General features: G+C 41.2%; 1 protein-coding gene across 1 annotated transcript; it reads right to left on the bottom strand.

Annotated features, from left to right (window-relative positions):
* Nucleotides 1-1071: 1071 nt before the first annotated feature.
* NQO1 (NAD(P)H quinone dehydrogenase 1) lies at nt 1072-6382 on the bottom strand (the record flags this gene model as incomplete). The annotated part of the gene is given in 4 exon segments (XM_033434685.2): nt 1072-3057; nt 3601-3647; nt 5975-6106; nt 6217-6382. Coding segments are annotated over 4 exon segments (732 nt in total), but the record flags the coding sequence as incomplete, so codon positions are not given.
* Nucleotides 6383-21589: the final 15207 nt, after the last annotated feature.

The raw sequence follows: 21589 nt of genomic DNA, 5'->3' as shown, positions 1-21589 counted from the left end.
TTTTTTGACCTTGATCCAATCCATCATCAAATCCTGTTACTCTGTCCTTTGAAATACTTCCAGAATCCAACCACTTCTCAATACATCTATTGCTGTCACTTTGATCCAAAGCATTTGTTGCCTAGATTGTCATAACAGCTTCCCAGCAGTTCTCCCTGCTTCTATCATTGCCCCTTATACTTGATTCTTCACATACCAGCCAGATTTAAATGTAAGTCATATGTTACACCTCTGCTCAAAACCCTCTAGTGACTTCCTATCTCTACATTTCACAATGCTTGTAATGCCCTTTGTGGTCTGATTCCAGCTTTGTGTCTGACCTATCCCTCTCTTGCTTTCTGTGCTTTAGTCACACTAACCTCCTTGCTCTCCCTAAAGCATACTGATCATGCTGCTGCCTCATGGGTTTGCACTCACATCACTCCTGGCATGCTCTTCCTTCAGGGACCTACATGTATCATTCTCTCACTTTATCAGGGCTTTGCCCAAATATAACCTTATAGGAGAGATCTTTCTTGATCACCCTGTATAAAACTCGTATCCCATCTCTAACCCTCTTACCCTGCTCTTCCTTCGTAGCATTTATCACCACCTGACTGACATTTGTTCTTCTCTCATTCTTTACTAGAATGCAAACTTCATGAGGCTAGGTTTTTTGTCTGCTGTATTCCCAGTGCCTCTAGAAGAATGCCTGGCCCATTGATTAGATAAATCAGAATAAATCAGGGAAATCAGAATAAATATTGCTCCTTGGCATTTGTTTATTGCATTCTGTGTTTTTCTTGATTTCTATACCACTGTCTTTCCTGGATCTCCTTAAATGTCCTTTAAATTCCCTGAGAGAATCTTAGTAGGTTCCCTTGCCATTCAGAATGAAGCAGCCTTATTGGGCAAGCTCTCAAGCCAAGTCACCATATAGGCTTCTGGCCACAATTTGTCACTGAATCCTCTGATTGCTTCTTGCCCAGTAGATTCCACTTTTGCCTGAATGCCTCTGTCACTAGCTTCTCTGAAACCAGTGAGTGTGGGTCTGTTTTGTAGAAATGGATTTTATTTATTTCATTTGGAACTTTTAGAAATTTACATAAAACTACAGTGAAGATGAAGGCAACAGTAAATATTTTCATATGTTTTCAAACTGAAGCACCCAGCCATCTGCCATTGTGGATATTGTGGAAAGAATACCCAGTGCCTGCTGGCATCTAGCACATGAGGTTCTCCAGCCTGACGCCATCATTTCCTTGGCAGGTAAGAGGCTGTTCCCAGTTTCATGCAACCTTGCTTTGCATCATTTTCTCATGTTTTCTTTCTGTGCACCACAAGAGGGCGTTCTTTCATCATTTTCTACTTAGGTTATACCAACAGTGAGTAGAGGTGCACCTCAATCATTTAAATAGGAAGTTAGAATGTTACGCCAAAATTGTTCACCAAAGTTAATGAAACTCTAGGCTCACAATTTTGTCCCTAAATTCATGAAACCAAAACACATCTTTAAAAGGCAAGTCATCAGTTTATCAATGATACAGGAAAAACTTCCAGAAGGTTAGTTACATGGATCTGAAATAAAGTACTGTTTGTGGCAAGCTGTTTTTAGATACTGGGAGTACTGTTTCCTTTCGTGAATTCATTCATTGTAGCAGATGTAGTGTTTAGAGGTGTTGGTTTATTTGCAGACATTAAATTAGAAGATTGAATTAAAGAGATTTTTTTTAGCTTTTCATTTCAAGGTGTCTGTGTGCACTGTATAGAAACAACAAAAGCTGAAGGAGAATGACACTCGTATTAGGCATAATATTCATTGTGTAGTAATTAAAGCCAGTATATCTCACAAACAAGCAGAGAGTAGTAATTACTAAACAAGTCCCTTAGGTCAGACAGATTTCGTCATTTCTTTCTCTGAGCAATTCCCTTCTGCCATAAACCACAGAGAGGTAATTAAAAGAAAAATAGATCATTGAGGAGTTGGATGCTCTCTAGCCAGATTTATTCCTAAAAATGTATCTCTAAAGAGAGGAATTAAATTGTGTAGAGGACCTTAAAGAATACTGTCTGGGATCTTTCTACACCCTTCTCTCCGGCTTTACGTCCTAAGCCTGAGAGGCCTTTTGAGCCTAATCAGATTTTGCCATGATAGCAGTTGGTTACATTTGGGACTTCCCTGGTGGCGTAGTGGCTAAGAATCCGCCTGCCAATGCAGGGGACGCGGGTTCAAGCCTTGGTCCAGGAAGATCCCACGTGCTGCGGAGCAACTAAGCCCGTGTGCCACTACTAAGCCTGTGCTCTAGAGCCCACGTGCCACAACTACTGAGCCCACGTGCCACAACTACTGAAGCCCATGTGCCTAGGGCCTGTGCTGCACAAGAGAAGCCACTACATGAGAAGCCCGTGCACCGCAACGAAGAATAGCCCCCACTCGCTGCAACTAGAGAAAGCCCACATGCAGCAATGAAGACCCAACGCAGCCATAAATAAATAAATTAATAATTTAAAAAAAAACAGAATCGGTTATGTTTAACAAAACTATACAAAAATGTATGAATATAGTCTGTTCTATCCATTCCTTGTGGCAAAAGAAAAACACAAATCTTAAAAACTAAAGCAAGTCAAGGAACCCCAAGAAAGAAGTCTAGATTTGGCTATATTTTAGAAGGAAATCAAGTCTTGTGAATCTTATTTTCTGGCTTTGATCTGGTTGTCCGTTGGGATGGACTTGCCCGAGTGATGGCCCACTGAAAGGCCAAATTCCTTATTTTTCTGTTCATCCTGTACCTCCTTGTTCATTAAGAATCCTGCCTAGAAGTTTAGGTCAAAGAGGCTACTTGGAGCAAAATACAGTGGCATCTCATCCCAAATATTCTCCAGGCGTTTCTTCCATCCTTCCAGGATCTGAATTCGGACATCCTCGGGAGTGTGCCCAATGCTATATGTCAGTTGAGGTTCCAAGACTTGGAAGCCACAGAAATGCAGAGTGCCACTCTGGGGATACACAAAGCACAAAGGTGAGTTACAGATCAAACCCCACAGACCTTGTACCATATACAAACAACAAAAGTTAATCTGGGTTTCCCAACAGGACACTCTGATGTGGAGGCCTGAGGCACCCTGGAAAATTAGTTCATAGCTCCACCCTCTCACCTTGTGCTTTCTGTACCTAGTTGTTACCTATTTTAGCCTATTCAGCTGTGCTCTTCTTTGAATGAAGAAAACCTTGAAACTGTGCCAGCCTGGCATTCTCTGCCAAAAGTGCCCAAAGTTCTATTACCTAAGGGTGAGTTTCAGCTTCTTGGCAACTGACCCTTGCCAAGGCATGCACATGTGCATTTCTCTGCCTCCCCACATTACTAGACAAGTCTTGATAAATTATTTTTACCATTTATTCTCCAATGATAATATTAATTCCCTAATCCTATAGGTGGCCCCTTTTTTAAAAATATTTATTTATTTATTTGGTTTCGCTGGGTCTTAGTTGCAGCAGGCGGGCTCCTTAGTTGCGGCATGCACACCCTTAGTTGCGGCATGCGTGTGGGATCTAGTTCCCTGACCAGAGATCGAACCCAGGCCCCCTGCATTGGGAGCGCGGAGTCTTAACCACTGCACCACCAGGGAAGTCCCTCCAAGAACAACTTGAGAGAGTAAACTTTTAATACCTGGCAAACCAACCAATTCTTTTTCAGCCCTGACTGTAGAACATTCACAAGGGACCAAATCTACTTGCCTAAACAACCTGCACATTTATCCTAAAAGCTGCAGATCTGGTCCCTCACAATTGGAGCATCATAAATGTGAGAATGTGAGAAGCTACTAGAGATACCTCAAGCCCCTCTTTTTACTGATGAGGCAAATTACTGGCAGATTCAGGGTGAGAATACAGGTCTCATTCTCAGTCGTGTCCTAAAACTCTACTTCCTTATCCCCTTTCCTGTAGGTCAACCACCCTTCAAAGAGAGACCTATCAAGTCTTAAAAATTCTTTCTCTGTCCTAGTTTTGTTTTTTAACCTCTGGGCATGTTCCTGTTGTTACTGCCTTTAAGTGAGTCAAGGAGAAGAAGAAATACTGGTATGTCCTTGCTTAGCTTTTACCAGGACAAGAGGCCCAATAGGTCTTTCTCATGGCAATTCCCTGATGAACTTAAGTCACACAGATCATTTGTTTGCATATGTGAGTGGTTCTGTTTATTCTAAATGATAGGATTTTAAATCCGTGAGCACAAGGTACAGGTTTCATATTTTTGAAACCACACCCACAAAAGCAAGCTCTTGGGAAAATATTGATTTAGGCAACACACACTGAAGCCAACTTTGCCTGCAATCCTTGCTGTTCAGACTTGGCTGCCAAATGTGATTTCATAGAAGCAAATCTTATTGCATGTGTTTCTTCACACCCACCCAATATTTGTATTTTTAGGCAGAAACAGGAGTGTCAAGTTGACTGACCAAGGACAATAATTTTCTTTTCTTTAAAATTTTCTTTTCTTGAATGTGCTAACTCCTCCAGAAGGGATGACAGGTCCTGAAGAAAGTTCGCCCCTCAGTGACATCATGGGCAGCAGCTAAGCACCCTAAGTCTTCTATTTTGGGGGTGTTCCCCATCTGACCTCTTTGTCCTCTGCCCCACAGTTCCCCCTGCAGTGGTTTGGAGTCCCTGCCATCCTGAAAGGCTGGTTTGAGTGAGTGCTCATAGGGGAGTTGGCTTACTCGTATGCTGCCGTGTATGACAAGGGACCTTTCTGGGTAGGTTGATGGTTCTGCTTTTTCTAACACCTGGATTCTAGGTAGATTCTGTCCTGAGGCAGAGTTTTGAGCACAATTAGATACCAAAATCAGGCTCCAGGTCCCTTAGGGAGAGATGCATGTCTCTCCCAAAATTTTTAATAGATATTTTCATAGATATTTTGACATGATGTTCAGGATTTTCTTTAAAATACTCCAGGAAGAAACAGGAGTGAGGGGATACTGAGAGTTAAAGCTGGGTGGTGGATGCATCATTATACTATTTTCTCTTCTTTATGTATGTTTGAAATTGTCCGTAATAAAAAAGTCAGTCTGTCTTCATTTTGCAGACACCCAAAACTATACAAGAAACATTTTTAGAGCTCCTGGATTACAAGCCTAGATACATGCCTAGCAGTGTGCGGAGATAGATAAAAAACAACAAATAACTCCACCTAGGCACCAGCAGTCAGCACTGATTTTGTGTTACCATGACAACCTTCACCTGATTTGCCACATCCAGGAGTATGGAATCCTGGGCCTGCCCCTCTGTGTACCATCTTCCAGGCTGGTATTTCTGCAGAGTCAATACTGTGAGGCTCAGAGGAGCCAATGTATGAAGTAACATAAACAACAGATGGGAGGGGGGACCTTTGTGTTCTTTCCCCTGGGGCTGTTTCATTAACTTCCTGTCACCAAGGAGATGTGGAAGGTAATGACTTTTCTTTTACAGAATAAGAAGGCAGTGCTTTCCATCTCCACTGGTGGCAGTGGCTCCATGTACTCTCAGCAGGGTATCCACGGGGACATGAATATCATTCTCTGCCCAATTCAGGTATCTCGTTTTCAGTGACCCTTCAGGGGGATTAATGAACTTTCTGTGGAGTCCAAATCCTCCAGATAGCAGCTCCACAAACTAATTTCAGGATGCCTATGGAGATGGGGGCGGGGGAGAATTGCAAACTTGAGTGATTCCACAAGAAATAACTAACTGAAGAAAAAGATTAAACATACTAGGGAAAAAAAGCTCAAGGCTCAAATGTCATCTCTGCCATCACAGTCATATTTTCAAAGAGTAGTACAGCCAGATTCACGACATCTGTAAATCTGTGTAACACTGCGCCTTTGAAGTAATCACCCTTCTCTACAGAGAATGCGGTCAAGTGGCTGTTACTTTCCTAAGATTACATAGCTAATTAGGTGCCAGGTCTAGGACAAAAAGAACGCAAGTGTCCCAACACCCCTTTTGATGTCTTAGCCACACCTGAAAAAATCACAAGGTCTGTGGCTTGCAGCTTCTTTTGTTCGGCCACAATATCTGGGCTCAGACAGCCTTCTTTATAAGCTAGAACAGACTCAGCAGGATACTGAGAGTTCCCGGGGTCCTCCAGTTTACCTGCAGAGAGGAAAAAGAGAGGCTGACGCCAGAGGGGCCAAGGTGGGGCCAGAGAACCCACAGGCGAGAAGTTCCACAAAGACCTAATTGAAGGGGAGAGCTGCTCCCACCTGTGATGTTGTTTCTGGAGATGACGGGATTGAAGTTCATGGCATACAGGTCCGACACAGTGACCTCCCATCCTTTCCTCTTCAAAGCCTCTACGGCGGCCTCCTTCATGGCATAGTTGAAGGATGTCCTCTCTGAGTGGGCCAGTAGGATCAGTGCTTTTCTAACTATTTAGACACACACAAGGAACATGGAGAAAATCAGTCACCAACCAGCAAAGCTCTGGCTACAGGTGAGCCTAGCTGGGATCCATAATGGAAGACGTGACTTTGTTAGACCTTGGGTTATGCAATCCATCCACTGCATCAAAAAATATATTTTCTCCTTACAAGTACCAACAATCAAAGGAGGCATTTTAACTCACTGGGAAAACAGTGGCTAATTTAGTAAATGGTGTTGGCATACTTAAACAGCCATCTGCATGAAAACAAAATTATCCCCTTAGAAGACTAATGTAAGGTGTTAGAAGTCAGTATAGCAATTACCCTCCATCAGGGGATAGTGACTAGAAGGGGACAAATGGGCTTTTGGGGTGCTGGCCGTATTCTATTTCTCGATCTGGGTGCAGATTACACAAGTGTGTCTTCCGTTTGTGAAAATTCACTTAGAACTTGTGCGCTTTTCAGTGTGTCTATTGTATTAAAGTTTTGGGTTTTAACTATCCCACTAACACACCACATACAGCAACAATTTGCTGGCAGATTAAAGATCTACATTTTAAAAAATGAAACTATTAGAATAGTATGGGATAGGGAACCCTCTTGCACTGTTGGTGGGAATGTAAATTGATACAGCCACTATGGAGAACAGTATGGAGGTTCCTTAAAAAACTAAAAATAGAATTATCATATGATCCAGCAATCCCACTACTGGGCATATACCCAGAGAAAACCATAATTCAAAAAGACACATGTACCCCAGTGTTCATTGCAGCACTATTTACAATAGCCAAGTCATGGAAGCAACCTAAATGCCCATCGACAGATGAATGGATAAAGAAGATGTGGTACATATATACAATGGAATATTACTCAGCCATAAAGAGGAACAAAATTGGGTCATTTGTTGAGATGTGGATGGATCTAGAGACTGTCATACAGAGTCAAGTAAGTCAGAAAGAAAAATATCGTATATTAACGCATATATGTGGAACCTAGAAAAATGGTACAGATGAACCGATTTGCAGGGCAGAAATTGAAACACAGAGGTAGAGAACAAACGTATGGACATCAAGGGGGGAAAGCGGCGGGTGGTGGTGGTGGTGGTGTGATGAATTGGGCGATTGGGATTGAAATGTATACACTGATGTGTATAAAATTGATGACTAATAAGAACCTGCTGTATAAAAAAATAAATAAAATTCAAAAAAAAAAACCCACCAAAAAAAAAAGAATAGTATAGGATGCTTTGTGCACTCTGTTGCTTTATGTCTCATTTTTAATTGAACATTAAGGGATTGCAGTATTTTAATCATAACTCTTGCCAATATCTTTATCTAGAGGCCTGTTGCCATTTTGTCTTTTATGAAATTTTTGTCGCCAAGAAAGGCAAGATTACATTTTTCCCTTCCAGACTGAGTTGGTATAGTGTATTCTTGGTTGTGAAAATACTCATAGCTTTGGGACTTTGAAATGGTAGATATTCGTGATATGTGAAAAAGCATGATACATAACTGTATGGTCTTATTTACATAAAAATGGATGCTTAGTTGTGTAGCTACCTACATAAACAAGACCTAGAAGGACACATCAAACAGTAAACTATTTGTGATTATGGATAACTTTGTTTTTTGCTTCTAATGATTTTTGGTTTCCTGTTATGCACATGTTAACTTTTAAGACATAAATGTTATTTTTTGTTTGTTTGTTTTGTTTTGGGTTTTTTTTTTTGTGGTACGCAGGCCTCTTACTGTTGTGGCCTCTCCCGTTGCAGAGCACAGGCTCCGGATGCGCAGGCTCAGCGGCCATGGCTCACAGGCCCAGCCGCTCCGCGGCATGTGGGATCCTCCCGGACCGGGGCACAAACCCGTGTCCCCTGCATCGGCAGGCGGACTCTCAACCACTGCGCCACCAGGGAAGCCCCATAAATGTTATTTTAAAAACCTTTAAAAAAAAAAAGAATAGTATGGGATGAAAGGGAGAATTTGTATAACCTCTGGACAGAGGCTACTTTTTAAGAAAGACTAGAGATTCAGAAACCGTGAAGGAAAAGCCTGAGAGATAAAGCCACATAAACATCAAAAATTTGTTTTTAACAAAAGGTCCCATAAACAGAAGCAAAAGACAATCAGGAGAAGATATCCAGAACTCATCACAAAGAGTTAAAATCCTAAAGAATGCCTACAAATAATTAGGAAAAGACAATGCAATAGAAGAAAAAGTCAAGGATATGAACACATGATTCAGGGAAGGAAATTGCAAACAACAATAAACAAATGAGAACGTGCCCTGTCAGGCCTGCAAGGAAAAGCAAATTAAAATAAGGCATCATGGGACTTCCCTGCTGGTCCAGTGGTTAAGACTCCACACTTCCACTGCAGTGGGCACGGGTTTGATCTCTGCTCAGGGAACTAAGATCCCACACGCCACGTGGTGTAGCAAAAAAATAAATAAAATAAAAATAAAATGAGACATTATTTACCGATCACTTGGCAAAACAATTTAAGACAAATAACATCAAGGGCAATTTAAGATTTCAGGAAGGGCTTCCCTGGTAGCACAGTGGTTGAGGATCTGTCTGCCACTGCAGGGGACACGGGTTCGAGCCCTGGTCTGGGAAGATCCCACATGCCGCAGAGCAACTAGGCCCGTGAGCCACAACTACTGAGCCTGCGCATCTGGAGCCTGTGCTCCGCAACAAGAGAGGCCACGACAGTGAGAGGCCCGTGCACCGCGATGAAGAGTGGCCTCCGCTCGCTGCAACTAGAGAAAGCCCTCGCACAGAAACGAAGACCCAACACAACCAAAAATAAATAAATTAATTAAAAAAGAAGAAGAAGAAGAAGAAGATGGAGGAGGCGGGGAAGGGTGAGGTAAATTAAAAAAAAAAAAGATTTCAGGAAAACTGGCACGTTGCTGGTGGGAATATGAGTTGCCTCAGCCTTTGGGGAAGGTAATCAGGCTGAATCTTTAAACATTTTAAAGGCACATAAATCTTTGATCTAGTTGTCCAACTTTGGGGAATCTGTCCTACAGACTGAAAGCATCAGGATGGAAGAGCAAGGATGTGTACTGAACCATTCTAGTCATTGGCAAAAATTAGACATAACCCCGATTATCTATTTCTGGAGCACATTTGAATATATTACGATACACACATACTACAGAATATTTGCTCTTAACAAGAATGAGTTAGCTACACATAGTCACCCTGAAAGATATCCAGGATATATCGTTAAATGATAAAATGAGTGAATGTGAATCCACTTTTATTAACTCCATATATATAGGTAGATTTGCAGTATATTGGTATGAGGGGAAAAAAAGATGTGGAATGATCACATGAAACCATTACTAGTTTCCTTAGGTAAGAGATGGCAAGAGGGTAGAGGCAGAGGGGAAAGGTGAACTTTTTCTTGGACCTCCTTTGTGTTAATAAAGTTGTTAGAACGAACCTGCTTTACTTTTGCAATAGCAGCATGTAAAGGGTGCTAACTATGTGCTAGGCACTGTTCTAAGTGCTTTGTATTCTTTTTCAGTTGTCACAGCAACCCTATGAGGTAAACAGAATTAGTATCCTCATATTATGGATGGGAAAACAAGCACAGAAACCTTAAGCAGTTACCCAAATGTACATACTAAGTGGTGAAGCTGGAATAATTTAAAAATATATAGACATAGATAAATCTATGCAACAACGTGTAGGGCGTGGGGAGGAGTACCAGAGAAAGGAAGTTTACCACCACCGTTCTCCTGAAAATTGGTGCCACAATTTCATACCTTAAGAACTCTGAACAGCAGCGACTGGGTGGAGCTGGGAGAGAATGCACCTGCAACTTTTTTCGCTATTGTTTGAAGAAAATTAACTAGAAAGGGATGTGTGAGGCTTCAGTTCTTGCCCTGCTTTCAGTATTAACCACACCTGGTGTAGGCAGCTCCTACTGGCTTAAATTCAGCCACGTGTAAGCTTCAGCCACGTGTAAGCTTCAGGCAAGCTTTTGGCGCTTGCCAAAATAGAGGATTTCCAAGCTTGGTCCTGGCGTTTCAGTCTCCATAAACTCAGATTTGGTGGAATATAAATTTGATGAGGATTTAAATGCTACAGAAGTGATATATCTGCTTCTGACGCTGCCTGGGAAAATGGAAAGGAATTCCTGAGCCTGCCTCAACAAATTCCCACCCCCCCTTTCTTATCAACTCATGGACTGAACGCTACTGAGAGCGATGTGAGTATATTAATCTCTGATACGCATTTTCTTTGTGATTTATCTTTGCATTAGTCACATCAGTGTTTACTAAATACTGCTTTGTCAGTTTTTATTCTCTTGGCTTACTCCTTACCTACATATTTTTTAAAATATATATATGTGTGTGTGTATATATATATATATATATATATATATATATTTTTTTTTTTTTTTTTTTTTTTTTTTTTTTTGCGGTACGCGGGCCTCTCACTGCTGTGGCCTCTCCCGCTGCGGAGCACAGGCTCCGGACGCACAGGCCCAGCGGCCATGGCTCACGGGCCCAGCCGCTCCGCGGCACGCGGGATCTCCCCAGACCAGGGCACGAACCTGCGTCCCCTGCATCGGCAGGCGGACTCCCAACCACTGCGCCACCAGGGAAGCCCAATATATATATTTTTTTCACTTATCAACATTAACAAGCAGTTTTTTTCTTTGTTTGTTTTTGGGTTTTTTTGTGGTACGCGGGCCTCTCCCTGCTGTGGCCTCTCCCGTTGCGGAGCACAGGCTCCGGACGCGCAGGCTCAGCGGCCATGGCTCACGGGCCCAGCCGCTCCGCAGCATGTGGGATCTTCCCAGACCGGGGCACGAACCCGTGTCCCCTGCATCGGCAGGCGGACTCTCAACCACTGCGCCACCAGGGAAGCCCAACAAGCAGTTTTTAAAAATTATTTATTTTTGGCTGCATTGAGTCTTCGTTGCTGTGTGCAAGCTTTCTCTAGTTGCAGCGAGTGGGGGGCTACTCTTCGTTATGGTGCATTGCGGTGGCTTCTCTTGTTGCGGAGCACGGGCTCTAGGCACACAGGCTCAGTAGCTGCAGTGCACGGGCTTAGTTGCTCCACAGGCTCAGTTGCTCCACGGCATGTGGGATCTTCCCGGACCAGGGCTTGAACCCGTGTCCCCTGCATTGGCAGGCGGATTCTTAACCACTGCGCCACCAGGGAAGCCCTAACAAGCATTTTGTAAGCAGTAAAAGATAAAGGCGCTTCCTAGAAAATGAGAAAATCAGGACATCTATCCCTTGCTTTCAAAGAGCTTACCATCTACTAACTACAGTATAGGCATGACAGTTACCTTCAAAAATAAGAAAAAAGTAAGACGAGATACAAACAGGAAGAATATATTTGCAAGAAATATAACCAACAAAGTTAAGTATCTGGAATATATAGATTCTTAAAAACAACCCAGTAGAAAAATGGTCAAAGGCTATGAATAGGCAATTAACAGAGCATTCATTTGCAATTAACAGAAAGGTCATGTGTATTTGCCAGAGATAAGGGTAAAGAAAGAGATTTACTACCAAAGCATAAGCCCGAGTTGCTTGTTTCCAAGTCATTTTTCACGGCCATATCTGAGTTTTTTTGGACTTGGAGGGTTCAGTTTCCCTTCCTGCCATTTAACTAGCTACATGACAGGCTTGACTTTCTTGAAATTTACCCTAAGAAAGGCGTAAGACACATACACTAATAACTAATAGAGGAAAACTGTTCACTTCAGGGCTGACCCCTCAGCAAAGGCCTTCAGAAGGAGTTGCCATCTGAGCTGTCTTGAAAGACAAACGGGATTATTACCAGTACCTCTAGTTTATCATTCGGTTTTTCTTATCCTGCACATCGACAGAAGTGACCATCTAACACAGCTAAGCACATCTTGTTAGTGCTTCTCTCTCCCTGCACCGGTTCCCTTTCAGATCTCAGGCCCTAAGTAATATGCCCCCAATCCAGTGTCACTTCTTTATGTCCTAAAAGCCCTTGTGCCTTCTTCACCATTCTACATTTTCTATTTCCACCCCACATCCACACTAGCCAACCTTCTTTCCCTGCCTTGAAATGCTAATGTTCTCACTGACCCATCCTCTCAGCCTCTCCACCATGGTTTATTGAGCACCTACTACACACCGGGCACTACTCTAGGCATTTGGAATATATCAGTGTACAAAAGAGACACAAATCTTTGTCTTTGTGGAGAGTACATTCTGGTGGCCAGATCATCCTGTCTCTCGGGGGCTGACCTCTGTCCCCATCTATTGCTCTGACATTCCTACAATTCTCTGGCTTCATACTCAGGCCAATCTGAAACCAAGAGTTTTTACTAACCTCTCAGATCAAACTGTACTCTGTCAACCTGCAGTTTCATTGATGACCAACATAGAACTTAATGACAAAAAAGATAAAGCTGGCACAGAAAGAAAGGGATTGTGGTTCATCATGTCAATGTAAAGCATGTCTAGATCTCTTTAGCAGTAATAGACACCTTACCCGCATGATCGTTTTGGCAGGAAGAATAAGCAATCAAGGCAAACCTACTGGAAATATAATAAGGGCAGACCCTCAAATAGTTTCATGCATTCTGCTTCTACTCTCTGGGCTCACTGAATTCCTCAAGGAATGTGCTGCCGGTTGGATGCATCTGTTACTTGCAAACAAGTTCTCTGGATGATTCAGTTCACCTCGAGATTTGGTTAGCTGGGTAGGCTAATACTAGTTATACAAGATCTACATCTTCCCATTTTCCCTCACTAGCTCCCCCCCTTTTTTTTGTCTAAGTTACACATAAATACAGAACATTCTGTAGAATTAGAAAATCAGGAAATAGTTTTCACCCTAGTATTTCAGGAGAGGTATTGGTGCCCTCCAGACAGCTGAAGAAGGAATAACCTAGAGGGAAACAGCCGCTCCCAGATGCTTCCACTCTAGGCCCCCAGAAATGGGAAGTCCCTGTTGTCTTGTTTTAAACAATGCCTCGTTTTGATCAGACTCTCAGCCTGAGAGATGTGATTTAAAAAATAAAAAAATTGTTCAGGCTCTAGTGCTACTCCAAACTAAACTCTGGAATCCTCGAAGTTTTTGCTGAGTCTGTGTGTGGTATTTATTCACAGTTGACAATGCTGTATCGTGTTCACTTTCTTTAAGTTGGTCTTTCTCTTTGATCCTCTTCTGAGATTCTAGTCTTAGGGAAATCATTAGCTTGGTGGTTAGCAGTTGCAAATATGCATTTAAAACTTTTGAGGGCTTCCTTGGTGGCGCCGTGGTTAAGAATCCACCTGCCAATGCAGGAGACACGGGTTCTATCCCTGGTCCGGGAAGATCCCACATGCTGCGGAGCAACTAAGCCCGTGTGCCACAACTACTGAGCCTGCGCTCTAGAGCCCGTGAGGCTCAACTACTGAAGCCCATGCACCACAACTACTGAAGCCCGTGCGCCTAGAGCCCGTGCTCCCAACAAGAGAAACCACCGCAATGAGGCGCCTGCACACCACAATGAAGAGTAGCAACCAGAGAAAAGCCCACGTGCAGCAACGAAGACCCAAAAGCAGCCAAAAATAAAAAATAAATTAAAAAAAAAACTTCTGAGAAAATATAGTACACCTGGAGACAACTATGATTTTTATAAGCAGGAGTGTCTGGAGTGCATTTGAGAGCCACGGTCCCCAAGACCCAAACCAATCAGAATCATGTAAGTCAAAGACCCTGTTGAAGGAGTTACTTTTAAAAAAAAATTTATCTACCTATTTATTTATGGCTGCGTTGGGTCTTTTTTTTTTTTTAACATCTTTATTGGGGTATAATTGCTTTACAATGGTGTGTTAGTTTCTGCTTTATAACAAAGTGAATCAGTTATACATATACATATGTTCCCATATCTCTTCCCTCTTGCGTCTCCCTCCCTCCCACCCTCCCTATCCCACCCCTCCAGGCGGTCACAAAGCACCGAGCTGATATCCCTGTGCCATGCGGCTGCTTCCCACTAGCTATCTACCTTACGTTTGTTAGTGTGTATATGTCCATGACTCTCTCTCGCCCTGTCACAGCTCACCCTTTGCGTTGGGTCTTAATTGCGGCGTGCAGGCTCTTCTAGTTGTGGCGTGCAGGCTTAGCTGCCCTGCGGCACGTGGGATCTTAGTTCCCTGACCAGGGCTCGAACCCACATCCCCTGCATTGGAAGGTGGATTCTTAACCACTGGACCACCAAGGAAGTCCAGAAGGAGTCACTTTTTAAAGTCAACTGGCTTATCCAATGGTCTTATGTGACTGAGTCTCAACTTTCCCAGAAGTGTCAGTCCAAGTGTAGCAAGTGGTATGGGCTACAGCGCAATTACCTCCCTGCTCAGCAAAAGATAGTCAGGGACTCTCCTATTATCAAGAATAACTTTGACCAGAGAGTCTAGCGATTTTTGTTGGGCAGATATTGCTTTAGCAGCAGATTCTGTGATATCTTCAAGAGTTAAGGAGAGATCCTTGATCATAGCCTCATTTGTACTTACTCTTAGCCTGGGCAGTAGGGATCTGCCAACGGAAGCAAAGTTTGAATCATGATGCCTCCTAGTAATCTCTGTATGACTCTGTGACTTGAGACTGGAAAGGTGACAACCAGGAAAATTTAAGGTCTGTAGACTGCACAGGCAGTTTTCTTCTGGTTACCCTTATCTTGTGTCTTTGTATGAAGCCTGGATGCAAGTTTCCCCATGTTTGGGGTTGTTAACCAGAGTCAGGGAAATGGACCCCAGGGCTAGGGAGTCTGACACAATAGAGAGGGAGCTAAGTTTGTTCCAGAGAAACTGAGGCATTAGAAGTCAGGGAGGGGACTTCCCTGGTGGCGCAGTGGTTAAGAATCCGCCTGCCAATTCCGGGGACACAGGTTCGATCCCTGGTCTGGGAAGATCCCACGTGCCGTGGAGCAACTAAGCCTGTGCACCAGAACTACTGACCCTGTGCTCTAGAGCCCGTGAGCCACAACTACCGAGCCCACGTGCTGCAACTACTGAAGCCCGTGCGCCTAGGGTCCATGCTCTGCAACAACAACAACAACAACAAAAAGAAGCCCCCGCAATGAGAAGTCCATGCACCTCAGTGAAGAGTAGCCCCCGCTTACCTCATCTAGAGAAAGCCCACACACAGCAATAAAGACCCAACGCAGCCAAAAATAAATAAATTCATTAATTAAAAAAAAAAAAGAAATTGGGGGAAGTTTGTGATGGGTAGAACTACAGGATCCGCAGCAGCATGGCAAGTCTAACAGTCATTTGGAGGTTTGATTATCCCCCTTTGCAATGGCCTGAGATATGTGAATAGTGGCATTGTCTTTCCAGGCCAGAGCAAGGCAAAAGAATCATAAAGACCTTCATGGTGTAAGAACTGGGAAAAGGAGGGACTTCCCTGGCAGTCCAGTGGTTAAGACTCTGTGCTTCCACTGAGGGGGGCATGGGTTCAATCCCTGGCCAGAGAACTAAGATCCCACATTCTGCACAGTGCAACCAAAAAAAAAAAAGATTTGAGAAAAGGACAGAGAGGGAAGGTAGAATGGAAAGAAATGTTCTGTGTTGTTTTTTTTTTTTACTGAAGTATAGTTGATTTACAATGTTGTGCTAATTTCTGCTGTACAGCAAAGTGGCTCAGTTACCCATATATATACTTTCTTTTTTATATTCTTTTCCGTTATGGTTTATCCCAGCACATTGAATATAGTTCCCTGTGCTATACAGTAGGAGCTCATCCATCCATTCTATATGTAATAGTTTGCATCTACTAATCCCGAACTCCTAATCCATCCCTCTCCCACGCCTGTCCCCCTTGGCAACCACAAGTCTGTTCTCCTGTGGTAACTCTGTTTCTGCTTCGTAGAGAGGTTCATTTGTGTCATATTTTAGATTCCACGTATAAGTGGTATCATATGGTATTTGTCTTTCTCTTTCTGACTTCACTTAGTATGATAATCTCTAGTTACATCTATATTGCTGCAAATGGCATTATTTCATTCTTTTTTGTGGCTGAGTAATATTCCATTGTGTGTATGTATATATGTGTGTGTGTGTGTATATATATATATATATATATACACACACATACACCACATCTTCTTTATCCATTAATCTGTCAGTGGACATTTATGTTGCTTCCATGTCTTGGCTGTTGTGAATATTGCTGCTATGAACATTGGGGTGCATGTATCTTTTCAAATTAGAGTTTTCTCTGGATATATGCCCAGGAGTGGGATTGCTGGATCATATGGCAACTCTATTTTTAGTTTTTTAAGGAACCTCAGTACTGTTTTCCATAGTGGCTACACCAATTTACATCCCCATCAACAATGTAGGTTTCCCTTTTCTCCATACCCTCTCCAGCATTTATTATTTGTGTGTGTGTGTGTGTGTGTGCACGTGCATATATATATATACACACACACACATATACATATATATATATTTTTTGGCAGCGCTGCATGGCAGGTGGGATCTTAGTTCCCCTACCAGGGATCGAACCCACACCCCCTGCAGTGGAAACGTGGAGTTTTACACACTGGACCACCAAGGAGGTCCCCTGTAGATATTTTGATAATGGACATTCTGACTGGTGTGAGGTAATAATACCTCATTGTAGTTTTGACTTGCATTTCTCTGATAGCTGTGTTGAGCATCTTTTCATGTGCCTGTTGGTCATCGTATGTCTTCTTTGGAGAAATGTCTACTTAGGTCTTCTGTCCGTTTTTTGATTGGGTTGTTTGGGGGTTTTTTGTATTGAGTTGTATGAGCTGTTTGTATATTTTGGAAATTAATCCCTTGTCAGTCACGTCTTTTGCAAATATTTTCTCCCAGTCCATAGGTTGCCTTTTCATTTTGTTTATGATTTCCTTTGCTGTGCAAAAGCTCATAAGTTTGATTAGGTCCCATTTGTTTATTTTTGCTTTTATTTCTATTGCCTTGGGAGATGACCTAAGAAAACAGTGCTACGATTTATGTCAGAGAATGTTTTGCCTATGTTCTCTTCTAGGAGTTTTATGGTGTCATGTCTTATATTTGTCTTTAAGCCATTTTGGGTTTATTTTTGTGTATGGTGTGAGGGAGTGTTTTAACTTCAATGATTTAAATGCAGCTGTTCAGCTTTCCCAACACCACTTGCTGAAGAGACTGTCTTTTCTCTATTGAATATTCTTGCTTCCCTTGTCAGAGATTAATTGACCTTAGGTGTGTGGGTTTCTCTGTTCTGTTCCATTGATCCATATGTCTGTTTTTTGTGCCAGTACCATGCTCTTTTGATTACTGTAGCTTTGTAGTATTGTCTGAAGTCTGGGAGGGTTATGCCTCCAGCTTTGTTCTTTTTCCTCAGGATTGCTTTGGCAATTCTGGGTCTTCTGTGGTTCTCTTTAGAATCTGATTTGGGGAAAATGTCAAAAGGTTTGAACATTTGATTAAATAGGATCACAGATCATTATGAAATAATACTGAATTATCTATTTAACCAAAATGACAATAGATGATGTTAAAGGCAAATACAGAAATTCACCTAAGTGTAAACAAAACTTAGCTCTTTTGAGAAGACAGTGTTGTCTTTATCAGGTTTTTGATTACTTAAGAAAACATGCACAGTAAATTATTTTGATAAGACACAAAATCTTTGCTATCTGGGCAGATTACTTAAAACTTAAGGAAACTTCCATAGTCTTTCAAAAGCAGACCAAAAGTCCAATAAAACTTTTTTCTTTTAACAGAGAGAAAATTAAATTCTAATTTTGCACCAGTGTACTGTTGATATTAAAATTTATTTAAAAAAAAAAACTTAAATTCATTCCAATCTTAGCCAGCTTGACTACACATAAAGTTCCTTTCCCAGGATTCCTTTTTTATAAACCTCATAACTTTTTTATGTCCATTCAGATCTTGTCCTGTTTATTTTTTTTTCCTTTTTCTCATTCTGGAACAATGAATCATTTTACTTTCCTTATCTACTTTTCATACAGTTGTTGCCTTTAACTGTTAATTTTTCTAAGTAGTTTTTAAAAATTGAGGGACTTCCCTGGTGGTCCAGTGGTTAAGACTCTGGCACTTCCACTGCAGGGGGAGCAGGTTCGAGCCCTGGTTGGGGAACTAAGATCCCGCATGCCATGTGGCACAGCCAAAAAATGAAAAAATAAAAATAGAAATAAAATTTTTAAAAATTGAGATGTAATAGACATTGTGTAAGTTTAAGGTATATAGTGTGTTGCTTTGGTACATTTATGTATTGCAATATTATTCAGTAGCATTAGCTAACACCTTTATAATGTCACATATTTATCATTTCCTTTTTGTATTGAGAACAGTGAAGATTTAGTCTCTTAGTAACTGAAATTTATAATACAGTAGAGTTGACTATAATCATTATGCTGCATTACATCTCCAGAACTTATCTCCTGGTTGTAAGTTTGTACTCTTCAACAACATCTCTCCAATTCCCTCACCCCCTAGCCCTTGTTTTTACAAGTTCAGTTTTTCGATATTCCACATGTAAGTGATATAATACAGTATTTGTTCTTCTATGTCTGGCTTATCTCACTTAGCATAATACCTTTAAGGTCCATCCATCTTGTTGCAAATGGCAGTATTTCTTTCTTTCTCATGGCTGAATAATACTCCATTGTATATATTTACTATATCTTCTTTATCCTTTCATCTGTTGACAGACACTTAGGTTGTTTCCATATCTTGGTTATTGTGATTAATTCTTCAATGAACATCGTTGTGCAGCTATCCTCTTGAGATACTAACTTGAATTCCTTTGTATGTGTACCTAGAAGTGGGATTGCTGTTTCATATGGTTGTTCAATTTTTAACTTTTTGAAGAACCACCATAGTGTTTTTCATAATGGCTGTAGTAAGTCATTTTAATTACATATATTAGAATTTTTAACCCGTAGAATCTTTTATTCCTCCTGAAACTAAGAAGTAGGCAACTGTGGACTGTCTGTTACACTAGCATTCCATGGATTGGCAAATTTATGAATACATTTTATAATTTCTAGAAGTATATTCTTTCTCATAGTAAATGTTTCTATGTGGCACACAAGATATTTACTGATAGACCCAAATATTTTTAGTTTCTCTGTAAAAGGAAACCAAAAGTGGATACACCAGTAATTAATGTTTCAGTATTTTATCTTGTTTGGAAATGACCTAGATATTTAATGAATATCCATCACTTAACTTATCTCAGCATAACTTTAAGGTTTCAAGTACCAAAAAGATTTTGGAAACTTTTTTTTTTTTTTTTTGTCTGCGCCGCGCATCTTGTGGGATCTTAGTTCCCCAACCAGGGAATCAACCTGGGCCCTCGGCAGTGAAAGCGCAGAGTCCTAACCACTGGATTGCCAGGGAATTCCTGGAAACTTTTTTTTTTTTTTTTTGCGGTACGCGAGCCTCTCACTGCTGCGGCGTCTCCCGTTGCGGAACACAGGCTCGGGACGCGCAGGCTCAGCGGCCATGGCTCACGGGCCCAGCCGCTCTGCGGCATGTGGGATCTTCCCAGACCGGGGCACGAACCCGTGTCCCCTGCATCGGCAGGCAGACTCTCAACCACTGCGCCACCAGGGAAGCCCCCTGGAAACTATTTTTAAGTTGACATACTGTGAAGCATAATTATTGTTGAAAAGGTCAGTTATAAATTTTTAAAAATTGTATTGAAGTATATTGATTTATAATGTGTCAATTTCTGCTGTATAACAAAGTGATTCAGTTTTACATATATGTATTCTTTTTCATATTTTTCTGTTATGGTTTATCACAGGATATTGAATATAGTTCCTTGTGCTATACAGTAGGACCTTGTCGTTTATCCATCCTATATATAATAGTTTGCAGCTACTAATCTCAAACTTCCAATCCTTCCCTCCCCCATGCCCCTTTCCCCTTGGCAACCACAAGTCTGTCTCTGTATCTGTGGGTCTGTTTCTGTTTCGTAGATATCTTCATTTGTGTTGTATCTTAGATTCCACATATAAGTGACATCATATGGTATTTGTCTTTCTCTTTCTGACTTACTTCACTTAGTATGATAACCTCTAGGTCCATCCATGTTGCTTGCAAATGGCATTATTTCATTCTTTTTTATGGCGGAGTAATATTCCACTGTGTGTGTGTGTGTGTGTGTGTGTGTGTGTGTGTGTGTATGTATATATGTGTGTGTGTATGTGTGTGTATATATATATATATATATATACACATACACACCACATCTTGTTTATTGTTTATCCATTCATCTATCGATGGACATTTAGGTTGCTTCCATGTTTTGGCTATTGTAAATAATGCTTCTATGAACATAGGGGTGCATGTATCTTTTCAAATTATAGTTTTGTCTGGATATATGCCCAGGAGTGGGATTGCTGGATCATATGGCAACTCTATTTTTAGTTTTTTGAGGATTTTTAAAATTTTATCTTACCTCTATTTAATTTACTTTTTCTTAAAAATTATGTTTAGATTACTCAAGAAAATTTCATGAGACATTAAACAGCTAACCATCATGTTAAATTCTTTTTCTTGCTGACAAATTCTGTAACAGAGATAACATGAACTTATCTGACTTTTAATAAACCTAGGTAGAATAAAAGTATTATATTTAATGCTGACAACTCTAAAGGCATGCCTGTTTTAATTAAACCACAAACAAACTAGCTTTTATTTACCAAAGATTATCCTAGACCACATGAACTTGAATAGAACTCTTTACAAATACCATCTGGAGGTAGAAAAAAATTACACATTTATAACATATAGACATACATAAACATACAGATGCAAATAGGATCTTATAGGTTTCATTTTATAATTTTAGCTATGGGACAGGTACAATAATGCAAAATTTACTAGTTTAAAATAGAACAGTTGGATCCAAATTGTATTTCTGGCAGATGGAATAAGTTAAGGTGTCCTGCTTAGATACCTAAAGCTTTTCAGTAATACTTGTGGTGAAGATTTTTAAGATTTTTCATGGGCCTAGTTTTCAAATAACCTTTTTCCCCCCCGCTTCTGATAAGAATTACCTTGGTTCCTAGAGGGAACTAGGTAGAACATTTCCATCTCAAAAGGCACAGAGAAAGAATGTAAGTTTCACCAAGAAAGACTTTTGTTCCCTAAGTCCAGATGCTTTACAATATCTACAAGTCTTTTAAGATGGATAGGGGAGGTTTGGGAATTGGTAGAAAGGAAAGGTGGGCTTTGA

Source organism: Orcinus orca, chromosome 20, assembly GCF_937001465.1.
Source record: "Orcinus orca chromosome 20, mOrcOrc1.1, whole genome shotgun sequence".
NCBI lineage: Eukaryota > Metazoa > Chordata > Mammalia > Artiodactyla > Delphinidae > Orcinus > Orcinus orca.
The sequence above is the reverse complement of the archived record's forward strand: the minus strand, read 5'-3'. Positions and strand labels throughout refer to the sequence as shown.